Genomic DNA, 18891 nt, shown 5'->3' with positions numbered 1-18891 from the left:
TTATGATTCACATCAAAACCACACTAGTATTCCAGAACGAAAGAGACACATAATATTGTAGTTTTGGGATTATAATGATGTATCTGATACTTTTTTAAAAATACAGAGCAATGCTCTGTCGCCCAGGCTGGAGCAGTGGCACAATCTTGGCTCACTGCAACCTCCACTTCCCAGGTTCAAGTGATTCTCCTGCCTCAGCCCCCCGAGTAGTGGGATTGCAGGTGCCCACCACCATGCCCACCTAATTTTTGTATGTTTAATAGACACAGGGTTTCACCATGTTGGCCAGGCTGGTCTTGAACTCCTGACCTCAAGTGATCCACCTGCCTCGGCCTCCCAAAGTGCTGAGATTACAGGCGTGAGTGAATGTGCCCAGCCAATAATGATGTATTAACACTTCTTTCTTAGCTCTTTATATTTTTATACCAATAGTCAAGTAATAAGGTTTACAAAAATGTGCTTATAATCTTTTATAAAAGAAAAATAATAATGATTCAGCAAATTATACTCCTGTGTCTATAAGTAGGATAGGATAGCTTGACTGTTCATTGAAGAAATGATTTCTCAAGAATTAAAGAAAATAAATTACTCACAATGCATTTTTAACCCGTATATGGTATTTTACCTTCTTATTTCTGAAGAATGAAAGATTGGTTCAAGATAAAGCCAATTTCTTTGACAATTCATCCATTCCTCAAGGGTGTAAGAAAAGAGAGTCAAGTTTTGATCCCATTCATTCACAAGATCCTACAATGATAGAAACAGATATACAAACAAATCGAAATATATAAAATTCTTCTTTAAGAGTTACATAACAGAAACAGATCAAAGGTGATTATCAGTCATTGACATACAGAAATAATTAATAGAAGGTCACATAAATGAATACAGATCTAATTATATTTAGTTGTAGGAGAGGTTTAAGATGTCCTGTTCATCCATTTGCTGTCATATTTATTATACAACAAGCAAATATTTTTGTAAAAGATTTGAGTAACACACATATACATGTAGAAATTAACATGTATGTCTAGCACTCAACACTTATTTCCTACTTCTTATCACAGAGGAAACATAACCAGAAATGTGATATGCATATTATTTCAGTCCTTTCTTTAAGCATAATTTCACATATAGATACACATACAATATCCCTAATGTATTATATAAATATAAATACAACCATATTATATACGTTGTTTTATAACTTGCATTTCATAACAAATAATGTCTTCTAGAGAGGTTTTATGTCAGTACTTACACGTTTTCTTCACTATTTTAATGATTTCAGAAAATTCCATTGTATGGCTATAGTGTCTTTTTCCAACTGCTATGTTTATTAAAATAATAGGAAAATGGTTAAAAATAAATTAATACTAAAAGGCTTATTTGGAAACCAGTGGACTTGCCCATCGCCTAACTCTCTGGCTCCTCATGGGGAACCATTTATAACTCATTTATATTTGACTTCTGGTACTTACCTCCATATTTCTTACTTTTTAACTTTATTTTATATTTCAATAGCTTTATTAAGGTATCACTGATACACAAGAAACTGCACATACTTAAAGTATACAATTTTGTCCGTGCACGGTGGCTCACACCTGTAATCCCAGCACTTTGGGAAGATGAGGCACGCAGATCACTTGAGGTCAGGAGTTTCAGACCAGCCTGGCCAACATGGTGAAACCCCATCTCCACTAAAAATACAACAACAACAACAACAACAAATTAGCCAGGCATGGTGGCAGGTGCCGGTAATCCCAGATACTCAGTGGGCAGAGGCTGTGCCACTGCACTCCAGCCTGGGTGACAAAGCAAGACTCCATATAAAAAATAAATACATTAATTAAAGTATACAATTCTATGAATTTTAACATGTTCTTCTACCTGTCAAATGACCACTACAATCAAGATAACAAACATATCCATTACCCTGAAAGCGTTCTTTGTGTCCTGTTGGAATTCCTTCCTCCTATCCCTTCCTACCCCTACCACCAGGCAACCACTGATCTACTTTCTGAAACTATAGTTTGTATTTTCCAGAATTTTATATAAACAGAAGCATACAACATGTATTCCCTTTGCTCTGACTTCTTTCACTTAGCATAATTATTTTGAGACTGATCCATATTGTTACTTATATCAATAGTTCATTCCCTTTTTCTGTATAACTTTTAGGTTCACGAGTACATGTGCAGATTATACAAGTAAATTGCATGTCACAGGGATTTGGTATACAGGTTATTTTGTTACCCAGGTAATAACATAGCACACAATAGGTAGCTTTTTTATCCTCACCCTTCTCCAACCCTCCACCCTCAAGTAGGCCCCAGTCTCTGTTGTTCCATTCTTTGTGTCCATGTGTACTCAATGTTTAGCTCCCATTTATGAGTGAGAACATGCAGTATTTGGTTTACTGTTCCTGTCTTAGTTTGCTTAGGAAAATGACCTCCATCTCCATCCAAGATGCTACAAAGAACATGATCTCATTCTTCTGGCTGTATAGTATCCCTTGGGATATATGTACCACATTTTCTTTATCCAGTCTACTGTTGATGGGCATTTAGGTTGATTCCACATCTTTGCTATTGTGAATAGTACTGTGATGAACATAAGCATGCATGTGTCTTTATGATAGAACAATTTTATATTCCTTTGGGTATATAGCCAATAATGGGATTGCTAGGTTGAATGGTAGTTCTGTTTTAGGTACTTTGAGAAATCACCACACTAATTTACATTCCCACCAGCAATGTATAAGCATTCCCTTTTCTCTGCAACCTCACCAGCATCTGTTATTTTTTGACCTTATAATAATAGCCATTCTGACTGGTGTGAGATGGTATCTTATTGTGGTTTTGATTGGTATTTCTCTCATGATTAGTGATGAGAAATGTTTCATATGCTTGTTGGCCATGTGTATGTCTTCTTTTGAAAAGTGTCTGTTCATGTCCTTTACTCACTTTTTAATGGAGTTGTTTGTTTTTTACCTGTAAATGTGCTTAAGTTCCTTATAGATTCTGGATATTATACCTTCATCAGATGCATAGTTTGCAAAAATTTTTTCCCATGCTATAGGTTGTCTGTTTACTCTGTTGATAGGTTTTTGTTTTTTGTTTTTTGTTTTTTTTTTTCCCTGTGCAGAAGCTCTCTAGTTTAATTAGGTCCCATTTGTCAATTTTTGTTTGTATTGCAATGGCTTTTGGTGACTTTGTTATGAAATCTTTGCCTTGGCTCCTAGAATGGTATTTCCTAGGTTATTTTCCAGGGCTTTTACAGATTTAGGTTTTACAGTTAAGTCTTTAATCCATGTTTAATTGATTTTTGTATATGTTGAAAGGAAGGGTTCCAGTTTCAATCTTCTGCATATGGCTAGCCAGTTATTCCATAGAATATAAAATTCTTTCCCTGTGTCTTGTTTTCATCAACTCTGTCAAAGATCAGATGGTCATAGGTGTGTGGCTTTATTTCTGGGTTCTCTATTCTGTTCCACTGTTCTATGTGTCTGTTTTTGTACCAGTACCATGCTGTTTTGGTTACTGTAGCCTTGAAGTATAGTTTGAAGTTAGGTGATGTAATGCCTCCAGCTTTGTTCTTTTGCTTAGTATTGACTTGGCTATTTGGGCTCTTTTTGGTTTCATATGAATTTTAAAACATTTTTCTAATTCTGTGAAGAATGTCATTGGTAGCATGATAAGAACAGCACTGAATCTGTAAAACACTTTGGGCAGTATGGCCATTTTAGTAATATTGATTCGTCCTATCCATGAGTGTGGGATGGTTTTCTCTTTTGTTTGTGTCATCTCTGATTTCTTTGAGCAAGCTTTGTAATTCTTGTAAAGATGTTTCACTTTCCTGGTTTGCTGTATTCCTAGTATCATATTCTTTTTGTGCCTATTGTGAAGGGGACTGATTCTTGATTTGGCTCTCAGGCTGGATGTTGTTGGTGTACAGAAATGCTACTGATTTTTGTACATTAACTTTGTATCCTGAAACTTTGCTGAAGTTGTTTATCAGATCTAGGAGCTTTTGTGCAGAAATACGTGGCATTTTCTAGGTAGATAATCATATGGTCTACAAACTGAGACAGTTTGACTTCCTTTCTTCCTATTTGGATGCCTTTCATTTCTTTCTCTTCCCTAATTGCTCTGGCTAGAACTTCTAGCACTATGGTGAATAGGAGTGATGAGAGATAGCGTCCTTGTCTTCTTCTGATCTTCAAGGGGAATGCTTCCAGCTTTTGCTTATACAGTATGATGTTGGCTGTGGGTTTGTCATATATGGCTTTTATTATTTTGAAGTATGTTCCTTGAAAGCCTAGTTTGTTAAGGGTTTTTAACATAAAGGAATGTTTATCAAAAGCTTTTTCTGCATCTATTGAAATAATCATGTGATTTTTGTTTTTAGTTCTGTCTATGTGATAAATCACATTTATTCATTTGTGTATGTTGAGCCAGCTTTGTATCCTAGGATAAAGTCTGCTTCATCAGAGTGGCTTAGATTTTTTGATGTGCTGCTGGATTCAGTTTGCTAGTATTTGTATGTCCATGTTCATCAAGGATATTGGCCTGAAGTTTTTTTTCATTGTGTTCTGCCAGGTTTTGGTATCAGGATGATTCTGGCATCACAGAATGAGTCACGGAGGAGTCCTCCTCCTGAACTTTTTGGAATCATTTCAGTAGGAATGGTACCAGCTCCTTTATACATCTGGTGGAATTTGGCTGTGATCTATTCTTGAGCTTTTTATTACATATTCAATTTTTGAACTCATTACTGGTCTGTTCAATGATTCAATTTCTTCCTGGTTCAGTCTTTAGAGGTTGTATGGGCCCAGAAATTCACCTCTTTCTTCTGGTGTTTCTAGTTTGTGTGCATAGTGGTGTTCATAGTAGTCACTGAAGGTTTCTTGTATTTCTGTCAGATCAGTGGTAATGTCCCCTTTGTCATTTATAATTGCGTTTATTTGGATCTTCTCTATTTTTTTCTTATGATTGTAGCTAGAAGTCTGTGTATCTTAATTTTTCCAAATTACCAACTCCTCAACTCAGTCTTTTGGATGGCTTTCCACATCTCAATTTCCTTCAGTTCAGCTCTGATTTGGGTTATTTATTATCTTCTCCTAGCTTTGGGGTTGGTTTGCTCTTGTTTCTCTAATTCCTCTGGTTGTATTGTTAGGTTGTTAATTTGAGCTCTTTCTTTTTCATGTGGGAGTTTTAGATTGTTAATTTGAGCTCTTTCTTTTTCATGTGGGAGTTTAGTGCTATAAATTTCCCTGTTAACATTGCATTAGCTGTATCCCAGATATCTGGTATGTTGTATATTTGTTCTCATTAGTTTCAAAGAATTTCTTAATTTCTCTCTGAATTTCATTATTTACCCAATAGTCATTCAGGTTATTCAATTTCCATGTAATTGTATGGTTTTGAGAAATTTTCTTAGTATTGATTTCTATTTTTATTGCACTGTGGACTGAGAGTGTGGTTGGTACGATTTAACTATTTTAAGTTTGCTGAGAATTGTTTTCTGTGCCATGTACATAGGAGAAGAATGTACATTCTGTTGTTTTGGGGTGAAGAGTTCTGTAGATTTCTATTAGGTCCATTTGATCAAGTGCAAAGTTTAGGTCCTGAATATCTTTGTTAATTTTCTGCCTCAATAATCTGTCTAATACTGTTAGCAGGGCATTGAATTCTCTCACTATTATTGTGTCATTATCTAAGTCTCTTCCTAGGTCTTTAAGAACTTGCTTTATATATCTGTGTGCTCCTGTATTGGGTGCATATATATTTAGAAGAGTTAGGTCTTCTTGTTGAATTGAACCCTTTACCATTATGTAAAGCCCTTCTTTGTCTTTTTTGATCTTTGTTGGTTTCTAAAGTCGCTTTTGTCTGAAATTAGAATAGCAACTCCTGCTTTTTTCTGTTTACTGTTTTCTTGGTAGATTTTTCTCCATGCTTTTCTTTGACCCTATGATGTCATTGCAGTTAAGATGGGTCTCTTGAAGACAGTACGTTATTGGGTCTTATTTATCCAACTTGCCACTCTTTGCCTTTTAATAGGGGTACACTGTTTACATTCAAGGTTAGTAGTGATATGTGTATATTTTATTCTGTCACTGTGTTGTTCACTGGGTATTATTCAGACTTGATTGTGTAGTTGCTTTATAGTGTCAATGGTCTATGTATTTAAGTGTGTATTTTAATGACCAGTAGTAGTCTTTCCTTTTCTTATTTAGTGCTCCCTTCAGGACCTCTTTTAAGGCAGGTTTGGTGGTAACAAATTCCCTCAGCATTTGCTTGTCAGAAAAGGATCTTATTTCTCCTTTGCTTATGAAATCTAATTTGGCTGGATATGAAAATCTTGGTCGGAATTTCTATTTTGTAAGAATTCTGAATGTAGGCCCCAATCTCTTTTGGTTTGTAGGGTTTCTACGGAGACGTCTGCTCTTAACCTGATAGGGTTTTCTTTGTAGAGTTGCCCCTTCTCTCTAGCTGACTTTAACATTTTTTCTCTTATTTCAAACTTGGAGAATCTGACAACTATGTGTCTTGGGGATGGTCATCTTGTACTGTATCTCACAGGGGTTCTCTGTGTTTCCTGAATTTGAGTGTTGGCCTCTAGTAAAGCTGAAGAAATTTTCATAAACAATATCCTGAAATATGTTTTCTAAGTTGTTTTCTTTCTCTGCCTCTCTTTCAGGAACACCAATGAGTCATAGATTTGATCTCTTTACATAATCCTATATTTCTTGAAGGTTTTGTTCACTCTTAATCTTTTTCCTTTATTTTTAATTTCCTTTTTAATGCCAAGTAGTATTCCAAAGTATATGTATACATGTATGATAATGCTTATCACTTACCTGTTGTACACTTGGGCTGTTTCCAGTTTTTACTGTTACAGATAAAACTGCTATGAACATTGCATTTACAAGTCTTTATATAAACCTAGCTTTCCTTTCTCTTGGGTAAATACCTAGGAGTGAAATAGCTGGATCATATGATAGATGTATTTTTAACTTTTTAAGTGCTTGTAACATTTTACATTCTGCACAGCAGTGTGTGAGAGTTCTAATTCCTGAATATCCACACCAACACTTGGGATGATCTTTTATTAGTCATTTCTTAAGGTGTGTAGTGGTATCTCATGATAGCACCATCTCCCTAATGTAGTTAAACATCTTTTAATGTGTTCTTTTCCATTCATATATCCACTTTGGTAAAGTCTCTATTTTAATATTTTGCCCATTTCTTTACAGGATTATTTTGTTTTCTTATCATTGAATTTTGATAGTTCTTTATATATTCTGGATACAAGTCCTTTATCAGATGTATGCTTTCAAATGTTTTCTCCCAGTCTCTGGTTTGTATTTTTGTTCACTTAAAAGTGTCTTTCTAGGAGCACACATTTTTAATTTTTATGAAATCTAATACATAAATTTTCCTTCTATGGATAGTGCTTTTGGTGCCATATTGAAGAAATCTGCATAAAGCAAGGTCACAAAAATATCTCTTATGTTTTTTTCTCATAGTTTTATAGTTTTAGGTTTTGCATTTAAGTCCATAATCCTTTTTTTGTGTTAAATGTTGTGTATGTTGTAAGATGTGGCTTAAGGGTTTTTTGTTTGTTTTGCATATGATTGTTCAATTATGTTAGCCCCATTTCTTTAAAAATTGGCTGGTTTTTCTCTGAATTATCTTTGCATATTTGTTGAAAATCAGTTGTCCATATGTATGTGGGTCTATTTCTGTACTCTGTCTTTCTTGTCTATTTTTAAACCAAAAAAAAAAACCTGTTTGGATAACTCTGGCCTTATAATGAGCCTCTGAATAAGTAGTTTTAATACTCCAACTTTGTTCTTCTTTTGTAAAATTGTTTACACTATTTTAGGACCTTTACATTTCCATAAGAATTGTAGAATCAGCTTGTCAATTTCTACAAGTAGTCTACTAGGATTCTGATTAGGATTGTATTGAATCTAGAGATCCAATTGGTGATATTTGACATGTTTATTAGGTCTTTCAATGGATGAACACAATGTATCTTCCATTTTTTAAGCCTTCTTTAATTTCTCTCTGCAGGGTTTTGAAGTTTTTTGTGTACAGATCTTATATATTTTTCTCGGGTTTATATATCTTATTTTTACGCTATTTCTCAATGCCAGTATATATAATGAAGTTGACTTTGTATACTAATCATGTATCCTGCAAACTTGCTAAAATAAGTTTAGTTTGTTTGTAAATTTTGTTTGATTTTGTTACATAGGTAATCATGGCATCTGAATATAAATAATATTTTACTTCTTCTTTTTCAATCCAGACATCTTTTATTTCTCTTTCTTACTTCAGTATACTGGCTGGAAACTCCAGTAAAACACTGAATATAATTGGTAAGGGAGAACATCCTTATTCTTGATCTTAGGGGAAAAGTGTTCAGTCTTTCACCATTAAGGACAATATGTTTTTCATAGATGTTCTTTATTCAGAATGTTATCTTCTATTCTTAATTTGTTGAGAGATATTTTAATCAGGAATGAATGTTGAAATTCTGTAAAAATTTTTTTAACATGTACTGAGAATATCATCTGGTTTTTCTTTTTATGTTTAATATGGCAAATTATAGATTGATTTTTGAATGTTAAACCAACCTTGCATTTCTCAAGTTAATCTCTCTTGGTAATAATACAACATTCTCTATATATTAATGGACTTGATTTGGACATTTTTCTTTACAATGTTTGCATCTATATTTAAGAGGGCTATTGATTTCTAGGTTTTTTTTATTTTATTAATATCTCCTTTCTAAATCTGTTGTTTTCTTTCTTTTTTCTTCTTTTCTTTTTTTTTTGATTCGCTCTTGTTGCCCAGGCTGGAGTGCAAATACACGATCTTAGCTCACTGCAACCTCTGCCTTCCAGGTTCAAGCGATTCTCCTGCCTCAGCCTCCCTAGCAGCTGGGATTACAGGCACCCACCACCACACCCAGCTAATTTTTGTATTTTTAGTAGATACGAGGTTTCACCATGTTGGCCAGGTTGGTCTCAAACTCCTGACCTCAGGTGATCCGCCTGCCTCGGCCTCCCAAAGTGCTGGGATTATAGGCGTGAGTCACCGCACCCAGCCTGTTTTCTTATAATATCTTGGTCTTGCTTTGGTGTCAGGGTAATACTGGCCTCACAGAATGTGTTACAGAGGATTCCTTTCTCCACACTTTTCTGAAAAAGTTGGTGCATAACTGATATTATTTTTTCCATAAAAGTTTTGCACAAGCCATCTGGGTCAAGACTATTCCTTGTAGGAAAGTTTTAAACCGTTTTTAACTATCAATTCTATATCTTTAGTACATATTATAGTTATTCCAGTTATCCATTTCTTCTTGAACAAGCTTTATTAATTTGCATATTTTAAGGAATTTGCCTATTTAAGTACTTAAATTTATTAACTTAAAGTTGTTTTTAATATTTCAGTTTACCTTTTAATAACTACAGAATCTGTAGTAATGTCACCTCTTCTATTCCTAGTATTGGTCATTTGTCTATTTTCCCCACTGGTATTGAGAAATTATGATGTTTCTTGTGCTTAAGAATGTAATGAGCGTAAATCTATGGCTTTATGGTTTTCAATACACTTGGAAAATTTCTGGTCATTATTTTCTCAGTAATTTTTTCTGTTTCTCCGTCTCACTCCTCCTCTTGGGGAACGCCAACTATTTATCTGGTAGGTTGCCTGAAGCTTTCCCACAGCTCACTGATGCTCTTTTCATTTTTAACATTTCTCTTTCTCCCTATGTTTCATGTGGAATCATTTCCAATGTTATATTTTTAAATTCACCAATCTTTTCTTCTGCACTGTTTAATCTGTGTTAATTTCCTCCAATGTATTTTTCACTTCAGACACTGTAAATGTTTTCATCTCTAGAGGTTTAATTTTGGTATTTTTTATATTTGTACCTCTCTCTAAACTTTTTAAATATATGGAATAAATGTATAATCATTTTAATGTCCTTTTCTCTAATTTTAATAACTGTGTCAGTTCAGATTCAATTTCCATTGGTTAAATTTTCATCATGAGTTCTATTTTTGGTTCTTTTTTGCATGTCTACTAATCTTTGATGGCATTCTAGAAATTGTACATTTTATCTTATTGGGTACTGGATATTATTATATTTCTATAGTCTTGAGCTTTGATCTGGGTGCAGTTAAATTACTTACAGTTTCATCATTTTAGGTCTTGCTTTTAAGATCTATTAGGGAGGACAAGAGCAACATTTAATTCAGGACTAGTTATTCCATATTACTGTGGCAAGACTCTTTGAGTGCTTATGAATTATGAGGTTTTCGGTTCTGACCGTGCATGCAGGCACTATTCCCAGCCCTATGTGAGCACCAGGCATTGTTCCCTCCAATTTTCTCAAGTAGTTGCTTCCCTGACCTCTGGCAGTTTCACGTGTCATTGATTGGGTCTACTGAATGCTTGTGTAGGGACCCGCCACAAATCTATGAAGATCTCTGTCTCTGCAGCTTTATCTTCCCTGGTAGTTTATCCTAAATACTGTAGCCTACATTGGTTCTCCAGACCTTCAACAGCATCTCCTCATATCAGAAGTCTGCCAGGCTCTGCCTGTATTCCTCCCTATCTCCCCTCTCCAAGGTCTGGAAACTCAAGAAGATAAGTTGGTAGAATCGTAAGGCTTACCTTGTGTGTTTCTCATCTCTCAGGGATCCTTGTCCTTCATTGCCTGATGTCCAGTGTCCCAAAAACCATTGTTCCATATATTTTGTCTAGTCTGATTCGGCTATTTCAGGCAAGCAGGTGCTATGGTTTGAATGTCCCCTCCAAAACCCATATTGAAATTCAATTGCCATTGTAACAGTGGTGACATCTGGGGTCTTTAAGAGGTTATTAGATAATGAGGGCTCTGCCCTAATGAATAGATTACTGCCATTATCACAGGGATGGATTAGTTATTGTGGGAATTCAGCCCCCTTTCTCTCTCCATCTTGTGCTTTCACTTGCTCTTCTGCCTCCACCATAAGATAATAATGCAGCACAAAGGCCCTGGCAAGATGCCAGCCCCATGATCTTGGACTTCCCAGCCTCCAGAACCGTAAGCCAAATAAATTTCTTTTTGTTATAAATCATCTAGTGTGTGGTATTGTTAAGGCAACACTAAGTAGACTAAGACAGATGGTAAATCTGGTCCCTATACTCCATCTTGCTTAGAAGTAGAAGGCTGTGTGTGTGTGTGTGTGTGTGTGTGTTGTTGTTGTTGTTGTTCTTTTCAGTTTCTTGAATGTGCTTATTTATCATTTATTAAATTCACTTTTCATTTTTAATGGAGGCATTTAATGCTTAAACATTCATTTTTGTAGGGCTCTAGCCAATTGTGACAGGTTTGAAACGTGATTTTCTCCTGTTCCTTACTTTTAAATTTAAAAAAATTAGATTACATTTCCTGTATATTCTGATGGTTGCTTTTAAATTTCTATTGTTTTGGGTGTTTTGTTTTGTCTGCCATTTTTGCTGTTTTTCTGCTGTTCATTTTTTTTTGTACTGCATGTGATTAAAGAATAAAGTGTATTGGGTTTATTTTATTCTGTAATTTATTGAGTTTTTTCCCTCAAAGTTTCAGTTAACTGACATTTTCCCTAAATCCTACAAATAATGTGAGTTCCCTTTGTTGTGTATATACTTTCTCTCTCTCCCCATCTATTTATATAGATGCACGTACATATATGTGTGTATATGATTATGTTAATTTTGCTACTTACTATCTCTATTTTATTACATGTCATGTTGAGTTTCTTTACATCTGAAAATAATTATTAGGTATATTACCAGATGTGGGGTTGCACAGTGAGGGACTATCAGGGAACACTGTACACTGGTGATAAAAGTCACGGTAATAAGGTCGTATTTTTCTATGATCTAAATTTATCTTTTCTGCCAAAATAAAACTTTGACATTTCCTCATGAACAATTAAGGCTTCCACAAAAAGTTATTTTTGGTATTCAAACTAGTAAATATTCAATGTAATTTGTATATAAGTACATGAATGATTTATACAATTCAAAGGCAAACTGTAGACTGCAAAAGATTAAAATAATAAAACTATGGAAAAAGAAAACATTTTTCCTTTGCCATAATACTTACTTTAATGGGCCCAATGTGGGGAGATCCTTTAATTGTTGCAAGTATGACTTGAGACTCTTCTAACTGAGCTGATATGTCATCTATAGATGGTATTATGAAGATAGAGTAAATCTCTGTGTGGTGAAGAACTAAATGCAAAGGAGTAATGTTCCAAAAATCAATAATCTTAAATAGCATTTTTTCAAGAGCAGCTTCATTAGTTGCTGAAGTTGACATATCATTTATTTCATTTTCATACTGAAACATCTAAAATGAACAAATTATTCTTTAGTATCCAGTATAGCAAATAATTCCTATGTCTAAAATGGAAATTTTAAATGCATGTTTTGAAAGGCACATCAAAAATATTGAAGATCTAATTCCAGTTAGGTTTACATCCTTACCAGCAACTTTATGGTCTAACCTTCACGACATATCCCTTTGCACTTTAAAATCATCCTATTTCACGCTTTTCATAATCAGTGAAAATTTCCAACTTTCCTCTGATTCTAGCCAGTTATAAAGAGTATATACCTTCTGTATACGTGTAGGTGGTATTATTTCCTTCAGCATTCTTTCCTCTGCCCTAATGCCAACTGCTGAATTACTTTGTGACATGCTTTTACTCTCTACAATATTCTTGGGATATATTCATGTAAGAGAATGCAATTCTGATGGATCCCAAATTCCATGGCTTCCATTTCTTTGCCTCATTTCTTTCAGGATACATGTTTCTTAAAATACATTAGTGGAGTATATACAGACCTTCTTACCATGTGCACTACCCTGCAATTCCTGTAGGACAAGATCCTGATATAAGATCTCCAGAGTCACTCACTACAATAGAGATACTCAGAGACCTTCTCATCTACACATCTTAGAATTAACTAGTTGGGCTTATTGTTTTATAGCTGGTAGGTAAGACTCTGCCACCATTCCTGTATGTCATCTCTATAGTGTTAAAGAATAATGCCCAATCCCTATGTTTTAGTAACGCAACTCAGTGGGGATTATGAATAGATATGACTAGTTTTCATCATTTCTCTTATATGCTTGCCAAAGATGAATTATAAGGATGGTGGGATCAGTTACTTCTTATGGCCTTAAGTAACAGTTTTGGAAAAGAAGCCTACCTTTTGACATAGATTATTCAGTCAAAGGCAGATAAAGAACTATAGAACCATCAAAGTTCGTGCCTAATGCTAACATTCTGAGATTGCTAAAAACTAAATCCAGACACTGATAATGTGTAAAGCAAAATTTCAGTGAAGTGAATCTAGCCTTGTCAAGTCTTTATGGTCAAAGTATGGGACCTGACTGACAAATAGTCAGATCTTCCAACTGACTTGATAATAGCTGGGTGGTTTCAGCTGAATCTTGACGGTTGTAATTAATTATCTAACTTCATTATAAAGCATATGGCTTTCCAAAGTGAAAATTATCAACCATAAAATGATTGATAAGTGTTCATCGCATGCATACCATTGAGCTCTTGCTCTTAATTTACTTCATGAAATGATTTTCATGTGGTAGGTTTTTCAGAGCCTGCACAACATCTTGGACAAAATGGTTGTCATATAACTGCAAGCCATCATACTTTATTCATTTAATAAAACTTCTAATATGACCTATCTTGGAAAGTCTTGCAGCGTGACCACCACCTCTGGGTCAATCCTCCAAAATGCAAGTTTTAATAAATGAAGACTGAGTTTCTGGGCCAAATCCTGTCCATTTTGGCATCTACATTATACTGGATACATTGTCAAATTTCTACAGGATGACCAAAATCATCCAGGAACTCTTAGAGTTCACTTGAAATTACCAGCTGATTGCCTTCTTATCCCTTCTATTATTACAATTATCTTCAAGAAGAAGAAGGAGTTCCTCTAACTCCTCACTGCAGTATTTCAAAGGCTGAAGACCTTGCTCACTTTTGTTCACATGTCAAACTGTCCTAATTGGGGCCCTCTAAAAAATGCATAGGACTTCCTTTCTAAACTATCTATTAATGTTAGACATGTAATAGCTGATTGGAACCCTTTGAGTTATTACAGGCCACCATCCCCATGTAGGCCACCAGCTGCTATCATATGTACCTATCTACCCTAACTTTTATAGCTTGCTGCTACATTTAGTCTGAAAAATTCTCACCCTTTATCTAACTTTACCCAAGAATAGTTCCAATAACCCAAGACTGGAAATAAAAATACCACTAAAATTGTGGTAGATTTTATGCATGCTGATTTGAAATAAATTCATCTGTTGGTATTTGCTCTTATGCTCTGACATCATCTAGCTACCTTGCTGAATTCCCCTTGGCATGTATATCAGTTGGGCATGTATATCAGTTAGGAAGCTCTAAAATGAGATATTTAGATACGATGAATAGTATGAAGAAGATTCAGAATTATTTCATGATTTTTAGTGTAAACAATTGGAAGAATGGAACTACCATCAACTGAGATAAGAAACACAGAGGAAGAGTAGAATTTGGAGATGGAGAATGAAAGGTGAATGTTTTTGACATGTTTTGATACGTTTTTGACATATCTCAACTTAGACATATAAGTTGAGATACTGAATAGGAAATTGCATATGTGAATTTGGAGTTCAGGAGAAAGTTGAGATTAGGGCTGGTGATAAAAAATAATCTAATTTTTAAAAATGAAAGTTGTTTTTTAAAAAATTCTTCTTTTGAAATTCTTTTAAAAAAAAGTGCCCATGTTCCTCATTACAACAGATTATTTAGTAGAGAATTACAGGAATAAAATACGTGTTTTGATTACATTATATGTTGTCAGCCATGAAACATTAAACATAAATGAAGCTTATTGCAAGTTAGGCATGAAAATAGAAAATTTTTAATCATGGAAAAATTGAAAAAAGTATTTTTTATTATAAAACTTACATGGAAAGTCAAATAGTTGTTTATTATGCATTTTAAATATAATGTCAAGTTATATATATGTTAAGGTAGGGCAATTCTTACATGTCTTAACATATTTTCATTTTACATATAATGAACACAGTGGTTTTGATATTTCCATTCCTATAAAATGTGTTCTGTATTAGTAGTACTGTTAAATAATGAAGCACTAATTTCATTTGTCATACATGAAAACCAGTATTACTGTTTTTTAATCACCTAAATAATAATGGAATAATTAATAGCTTACCCAATATCTCCAATTAAATAATTTCCTATCACCTATTATTCTACAAACGTACTATTATTTTCCCAGGCACTCATAAACTTCCTTTCCTAATTCCTATTCGTTGTATATTTACTTGCCTATTTAAAATTGGCCCATCTGGTATTTCAACCTATTTTTTTAAAAAACCATTTTTATTTACCTTGAGAGCTAGAAGATTCTCTACTTTACAGTTTTTATCAAGGGTAACTGACTTCCCAATAGTCTCCTGGAGAGCCTCCCAATGCCTTGGCTTGAGACAGGGATTTCCCAGAGCTATAATGATAGGCAGCTCTTGTTTAAACTCTGTTACCACTTGCTTAAGATGTGTCAGCATATCGCTTTTAGGTAAACCTATAAATGACAATGGGTCAGTAGGCTTACAATATGTTCATTATATTTTTTAAACAAAAAAATTGAGAAAAGATTTTTTTTCTTTAAAATTTGTTAAACACTCCTTTATCAATTATTAAACTACATTAAAATAACATGAAGCAGTGAGCTTTATTAACATCACCCTTCCATGAGAATCAACTATGCATTAAAATAAAGAGAAATAGTTATAAGGACTGCTGACTAAAGCCCAACTATCACAACCAAATTATCTTAGAAAATTTGATACCAGGAGTGGCCAGCTACCACAGGTTTCCCAGATTTTCCCTGACATGATAAATATACAGACACATGGGTACACATGCACATGCACACACACGTGAGCACACACACACAAACACACACACAGCACAAACATTCAGAAGACTGTCATAGATTCTGGGTATTTATTTATTTAAATAACATCTTAACATAGCAAGATGAGGTCTTGCTGTGTTGCCCAGACTGGTCTCAAACTCCTGGCCTTGAATGATCCGACCACCTCAGCCTCCCCAAGTGCTGTGATTACAGGCATGAGCCACTGTACTCAGCTGGTTTGGGTTTTTTAAAGTTTTGGTAAGTAGGGAAGAACATCAAGGGAAAAAATATACCATCACTACGATTTCATTAAAAAATACTTTAACACCAAAATGTAGGAAATGTAGGTGACAGCTTTGCCACAGACCAGCACTAGTCTGTCCTCTGCCACTGACAAACCACTGAAGTACAGGATTCAAAACCTATGGAGTGGAAGATTCAACTCTTACAACCTTTTTACTCAACTTGTAAAAGAAAGAGGAGGGGGCCAAAGTTAGAGACTCAGGAGAACTGAAAACTTCACCCATACACTCAAAAAACCAATTTGTATACATGGGGCTTCTTTTATAAAGCCATATTAAATAGTAATATGTTTTTAAGACCTGATTAAATACAAGATCAAGAGTGTAACTTTAGTTTTGCCAGTCTAGACTTTGGCAAACAGCAAGATTTTATCTGGGGAACCATGGGTAAAAGAAGGTATCATCTAGTTGTTACTTTACTGTTCTCTGAAGCATGTATATAACAAAATATTAAGAGGGGATGCACACAATGAGTGTTATGTTAAAGAGACTGCAATTTGCCCCCAATTGTTCTCTTTTCTAAACTTCTGTGCTATTGTTATACTTCTTACATAATTTTAAAACAACTGAAATAAAGTGTTTTTCTGGCTTTTCTGGAGAAGAAATTTTAGTTTAAGGTATAGCTGAGTGATAGGGGAGAAGTCTTTAAAAAAAATACAAAGATATTCTCTTGGCCAGGTGAAACAACATCTCCCTTTTGGAAAGGGATATGATCTTACAGAAATGCTCTCACAAAAAGCAGTATCTTTGCATTGGCAAGATTTCAAATTTGATAATTAAAATAAAATAAACCTCTAAAAATTACACTGTTTACCCACTGCCCTAAAGATAATGATTATGCAGATGGTCCTTTATCATCAAAACATCTCCGACTAGTGCCCTAAGAAGGGCCATACTCAGGGTGAGGTAGCTGGGGTTCTATGCAGGGAACCAACTTTTAAAGGACATAAAAATTGTTAATTACTTAATAAAACTTTTTTGACAAGGACTTAATCTCTTTTTTGCTTCAATAAAATTCCTACCTATACTCCTGTACTGTAGCTCTAGCCATAATGGTCAACCCCTGAGAACAGGTAAAGAAACAAGCCAAGGACAATGCTCTTGATGTCCAAAGGCCATTTGGTACATAGATCTAGGTGGGAAAATTTGAGAAACACATTTTTACCTTTTTCTAATACCGAGATTATGTGCATCAGTTTTGAAACATTTTTCTGTACTGATTCAACATCAATACTTTGAAGAGAACAATTCCTCCATTCCGAAGAGGCTTGCCTCCACTCCTCTTGTGCTTCCCATAATTTTTTCCTCAAAGTCAAGTCACATTCAATGTCAGAGATCTCTGAAAGCACAATCTGCGTAATTTCTTCCACATTAATAGAATGCATATGAGATTGAGAATCACTGAAACAATCCTGATAGCTTGAATATGCTTTAGCTTTGTTAGTTAAACTTGCAGCTTCCCCTGAGAGAGTCTGGATCATTTCCATTGCCGTTGACACTTGAGTACCAGCACATAACAAAAGAGGAGTTCTTATCTAAAAAATAAGAGTAGGACTTTCTAAGAGAAATCAGTATGTCTAGAACATACTTGTTTTACTGGCAGTGAAAGCATTTTAGTACATAATCTAGGCTTTTACCTGATAAGTGAGTGAAATTGGAACTATCATTACCATTTTGCCCAGACAAAGATAAAGACTGGCCCAGAAAGATTTCAGGGGGTTTTAGTCCTTTTTATGCCATGAGCCCATTTGGCAGTCTCTTGAAGCCTATGGTAAAAGTCACCAGCCATGCTGCTGTTTGTTCCCTACATTCACTCATAGTTGAGAAAATGCTAAGTTCCAGTTAGAAATTAGTGAAAATGGAGATGTAATTTTACTTCCCATTCAAATTCACAAATCACCAAAATTCTGTCTGTGAATCCCAGTTTAAGAATACTTGTATTAAATTGTTTAGCCAAAATTCCACTGAAAGCAAATACCCAAATGCCTGGACTTATGAGACTAAGGTCAAGTTTTTAATTTAAAAAATCCGAAAAAACCTAAAAACTTACCTTGGCTTTTAAATTGCTAACATCAACACGTAGACCACTGATACATGCTTCCAAGTTATCTCTGAATTTAGTTAAAGCAGTGTCTTTATTTACTATACTTAACTTCATAGATGATTTTAGTTGACTAAACTTAATATGAAGAACTTGGAATATGGCAATTTGCTCTTCTGAAATATGGATCTGGTGATGGGTTACAACAGAATATAGCTGAGAAATTGTTAAGTACTCTTTTTCTAATTTAGATATTTTTGAGGAAATTGTATTCAAAAAAATAAAATGCTCTCACCAGTGCCCCCATTTCAACATGTGGGGATTACAATTTGAGCAGCTGCAGATTATGGTTGGGGACACAGAGCCTGAAATCAACATATCACTTATAATCTAGACATAATTCTAAGCATTATTTAAGTACTGGGGCATTAACATGACCAAATCCTTCTACTGTTAACAAAAGGCACTTGAATGTATCCCACAATAATAAAAACATCATATATTAGTCTATTAAGACACTAAAATAAAGTAAATG

At 34.5% G+C, this 18891-nt stretch overlaps 1 protein-coding gene across 1 annotated transcript in view; it reads right to left on the bottom strand.

Moving 5' to 3' along the window:
- LOC116270319 (dynein heavy chain 6, axonemal-like) overlaps positions 1-18646 on the bottom strand; it is a 58956-nt gene extending 40310 nt beyond the window's left edge. The window contains exons 1-5 of the mRNA XM_031655385.1: positions 18366-18646; positions 17481-17850; positions 15487-15677; positions 12154-12399; positions 626-747 (exon numbers count right to left, since the gene is read on the bottom strand). Coding sequence (XP_031511245.1) covers positions 626-747; positions 12154-12399; positions 15487-15677; positions 17481-17850; positions 18366-18473 — 1037 coding nt within the window. The 5' untranslated portion in view covers positions 18474-18646. The remainder of the gene's footprint in view (positions 1-625; positions 748-12153; positions 12400-15486; positions 15678-17480; positions 17851-18365) is intronic.
- Positions 18647-18891: the final 245 nt, after the last annotated feature.

The sequence above is a fragment of the Papio anubis genome, chromosome 1 (assembly GCF_008728515.1).
Source record: "Papio anubis isolate 15944 chromosome 1, Panubis1.0, whole genome shotgun sequence".
NCBI lineage: Eukaryota > Metazoa > Chordata > Mammalia > Primates > Cercopithecidae > Papio > Papio anubis.
Note: the sequence above shows the minus strand (reverse complement) of the source record. Positions and strands in the feature narration are given on the sequence as shown.